The sequence below is a fragment of the Postia placenta genome, assembly GCF_002117355.1.
Source record: "Postia placenta MAD-698-R-SB12 unplaced genomic scaffold POSPLAscaffold_4, whole genome shotgun sequence".
Lineage (NCBI taxonomy): Eukaryota > Fungi > Basidiomycota > Agaricomycetes > Polyporales > Adustoporiaceae > Rhodonia > Rhodonia placenta.
This window is the reverse complement of record NW_020169835.1, coordinates 1,905,142-1,908,960: the sequence shown is the minus strand read 5'-3', so window position 1 is coordinate 1,908,960 and position 3,819 is coordinate 1,905,142. Positions and strand designations below refer to the sequence as shown.

Here is a 3,819-nt window from a genome sequence, read left to right as displayed (position 1 = left end):
TAGATATTCAGGGATGAGAGACTTCCACTTAGTGGTGTCCGCATCCTCCTCCTCAACATCCTTGTTCAGAATGCTTGCGACAAATTCTGCCATTTGTAGGTCCTCCGGATCGTCTGTCGAGATCCAGTTGATGTATGGATTTTCAGTACACTCCTCTCCTAAGGTGTCCAGCGGAGTGACTAAGGGTTCCTCCCTTGGTAACTGAAGCTCGTCGGTTTCTTCATCAGTCACACGATTAGTTTTACGAGCTTTGGGGGCACAGCTCTCAGGGCACCTGGTGTACCTCCACTCCCCTTTGGCCCAGTCGATCTCGGGATTGTGTTTCCTGAGATAGGTCATGCCGAGGATCATGTCCTTTCTTCCCAAATCTGCGACTAGCAGTGGGTGTGTCGACTTATGTGATCCTATTTCGACGTAGGCTCTAACGGACTTATTTATTTGACCGCTTTTATTGGAGGTCCCGTCTGCGTTATAAACATTGTACGGGGTTGCCAGCTTATGCGTCACCAGGCTGTTACTTTCAACAACTGACCGATTGATGAACAATGTTGTGGCCCCTGAGTCTACCAAAGCTTCGACCTGCACTTTCTTTCCGTATACCCACAGTGTCACAGGCAGAGTGAATGAATTCTTGTTGCAAGAGATATTTACAAGACTGCTGTGTACACTATCTACATTGATTCCGACGGTGGGTGCCGATTCCTTAAGTACATGTTCGCAGGTAGTCACATGTACTTCTTCCAAAAATCTGAGGTAGCTGCGGTGGGTTCTGTCTTTGCAGACAGCTGGGGTTCATCCTTCCCAGCCAGAGTCGATTCCTCGACGTTTGCAATCTCCTCGATTCTCGCAGTGTTGGCACTCACGGCTTTCGTGGACGGGGGCGTGTCATCCTCGCTATCTGTAAGCTCGACTTGAATAACCCGCGTTTTCTTAGCCTTCTTGACTGCGGGGTTACCACTTCCTCCTTGTGCCTTCTTAGCGCCATCCCCTTGGGTCTTTGGCCACTTGTCCGCATTTTTGGCCAACTTGTAGCAATCATCTGTGTTATGAGTTTTCGACTTGCAGATGACGCAATACTTCTTTGCCTCTGTCGAGGCGGCCTCAGCGTCCTTTGCCTTGCCTTTGCCTTTACCCTTCAATTTCGACTTTTCAGCCGAATCGATGTCCATGGGAACAGCGCTGCCATTATCCGAGCCACTGTTCTTGAATACCGAGCCTCGTGCCTTCTCTGGGTTGATGATCTTGTTGATGTTGAGCAAGATGTCGAGGAACAACGTCCAATCCTTTGGCAAGGTGGACTCGTCCTTTCCGGCCAACACCAACCGCATGTCACGAGGTATAACCTCCCGGAGTTTGTCAATGAGAAGACTATCGTCATACTCCGTGAGATGTCCAAGGGTGCGGAACCTCTCAGCGTACTTCACGAAGTCCTTCGAGGCCAGATCCTTATTGATGAACAGCGACGTGATCTCCTTCTTTGCACCCTCTTTGTCGTCGCGTTGCCCGTATATCTGGGCCAGTTCTGCCACAAATGCCTTCCAGGTGCCCAGATCCTTTCCTTCCCGCATTTTCACATAGTAGCTCTTCATGTACTGATGAGCTGGTCCTTGTAACTTCGAGAGGGCCGTGACGATTCGCTGTTTGTCAGTGGCCACTCCCTCATGCTCGCACCACAGTACAATCAGGTCCAGCCATTCCTCAAGCTTGGTCTTATCCTCACTGCCCTTGAAGGCCGGAGGCTAGGTTGACGGGAATGACCACTACCCATTGATGCAGGTAGCGCATCGACTTGTCGCTTGTAGGAATCGACTAGCGCCTGCTGATTCTGGACCGTGATGTGCAGGGATTCAACCTCTCGAAGGAGGCTCTGAAGGTATCCGTCGTAGTGCCTGCTTATTTCTAAGGTCAGGCGACCAATCCAGTCTCTGACTCGTCCAGTGGTCGATTCTGCAGCATTCGCAGTAACAGTTTGCAGCAGAGCTGCTTGTTCGTCAGAGACGTTCACGTTCTGGAAGATTGCATTGCGCCACTCTTCTTCCGTGGCGATAGCGAATGCTTCGGTTGGAACAAAGGGGATGTATGGGGCCATTTCTTATTGTAGTGATTAGCCCGTATTCACTTATGATTGAAAGAAAAAAGTGAAGCGAAGGAGATCTCCTCCTCATGCCATATAAGCCAATTATGCCAGAAAAGATTGCCAATCTGTATTCCACTATCTACACTTCGTACTTGAAGGTGATGTTTAGGCTAGCCAACTCATTACAGATATCCGGCAGGCGACTGCTTAAGTCCTCAAAGGAGACATGCCCAATCCTTTTCAGGTCGCGCTTGATAACTCTCCAGTGCCTGTTGGTAAGCTGGCACGCCTTCTTCTCCAGCCCATGATACAACTCGTCGAACCCATCGCCCATCCTCCTGACTTTCGCCACAACTTCCGGCTCCAAGCTCCCTTCTTCCTTTTCCATTCGAGCAAATACCGGTTCCAGCCTGTCGGCTGTGGTGGCAAACATCTCGTTGTACTCGGATGTGCGCAACAGAATCTTCGTGCGCTGGAAGTGAATGTCGGGGAGCGGCTTGGGTGGTTCGTATTCGTAGGAGGGTCCCGCCTGCATATCGATGCGATCGATGAGGGGGGGAGCAGGGTCGGAGATACGATCGAGCAACTGTTGCTTCTTGAAGAGATGCGCATGAAGTGCAAGCTCCTCGATGTCGTGTTTCGCTTTTTCAGCGCATTCAGGGTTGAAGGGGCGGCAAATGAGTGGTTTGATGGTGGGGCGTACAATTCGGCGAGGTTTGCCAACGTCGTCGAACTTGTGCATGTTGTGGATGGCGATGCGCTCAAGCAGGCCTGTCGGCTCGTGCTTGGCAGTGACGATGAAAGGTTTGGCTTTCGGCATGGCTACGGCAGAGGGGATTAGATAACAGCTTTTCAGCTGGCTCTTTTCAGAGCGAAGAAAAGGGTATGTGCTATACTACAGGGTCCATTGGTCGTGCTTCGTGTCGGCATCCTCCTGCTCTCTCTCAGCAGGTAGGGAGGGGGGAATACAGATCTCAGTCAGGTTTCCACACCTGCTGCAAGTGGTTTTGGGAGAATCTTACACTCTCCCTAAGGCTGCCCATGCTGGTTATCCGTCGTAAGCCCTAAGGCCTCATAGAATGGTAAACCACATTCCAGCATGTTGCCCATAAGGCAGCAACCTCCCCTTACGCCTAGGGACCGGCGAAAAGCTCAGCATGTTGACACCAATTGTTCAACCCTGACCAATGAAGGTAGGTGCTTTGCAAAAAGGTATTGCCACTTTTCAGTTAACAAACCATAACCCCCAGAACCCACATGAAAGGCCACCTTACGCTTTGCAGCATAGGGGCATAGCAACGACCAATAGGCCCTGTAACAAAGCAGGTAGCAAGGGACCCTTGCCAGGGCCCAGTGCACCTTAAAGCAGTTCTATTCAACTATCACAAAACCTATAAACCCACCTTATAGCTTGATGGTAAGGGGGGGAGATAAAGCACTTAAGTGTGGGGGAGGTAATGCTGTTAAGCGCAACAACGAAGTGAATAGAACTGGGGGACAGGGTGCCCCAGGATGCTGCTTTATATACATGAGGGAAAACCCCCCAGGGACCGGTAATGGATCCCTGGTACCTAGCTGGGTAAGGATTACTAAGTATCATGTGCTCTATGATGTCATATATGATGTCGTAGTCTGGCCCTGCCCTGCCCTGGGCCTAGGGTCCAGAATTGACCGGCCTATGGCCTAGTGCCTGAGCCTAGCTCCTACCTATGATGTCAGAATGATGTCATGGTCCAGAAAGA

At 50.8% G+C, this 3,819-nt stretch overlaps 2 protein-coding genes across 2 annotated transcripts in view; one reads left to right on the top strand and one right to left on the bottom strand.

Annotated features, from left to right (window-relative positions):
* Positions 1-162, top strand: part of POSPLADRAFT_1045457 (hypothetical protein) — a gene marked incomplete at both ends in the record, with an annotated part of 7,858 nt that extends 7,696 nt beyond the window's left edge. Inside the window, one exon of the mRNA XM_024478762.1 lies at positions 100-162. Within this exon, the coding sequence (XP_024341194.1) occupies positions 100-162 (63 nt within the window). The remainder of the gene's footprint in view (positions 1-99) is intronic.
* A 563-nt stretch (positions 163-725) lies between these two features.
* Positions 726-2,089, bottom strand: POSPLADRAFT_1055016 (hypothetical protein; the record flags this gene model as incomplete). The annotated part of the gene is made up of 2 exons (XM_024480593.1): positions 726-1,739; positions 1,790-2,089. The coding sequence occupies 2 exons, from the start codon at positions 2,087-2,089 to the stop codon at positions 726-728; spliced, it is 1,314 nt and encodes a 437-aa protein (XP_024341193.1).
* Between the last annotated feature and the right edge of the window lie 1,730 nt (positions 2,090-3,819).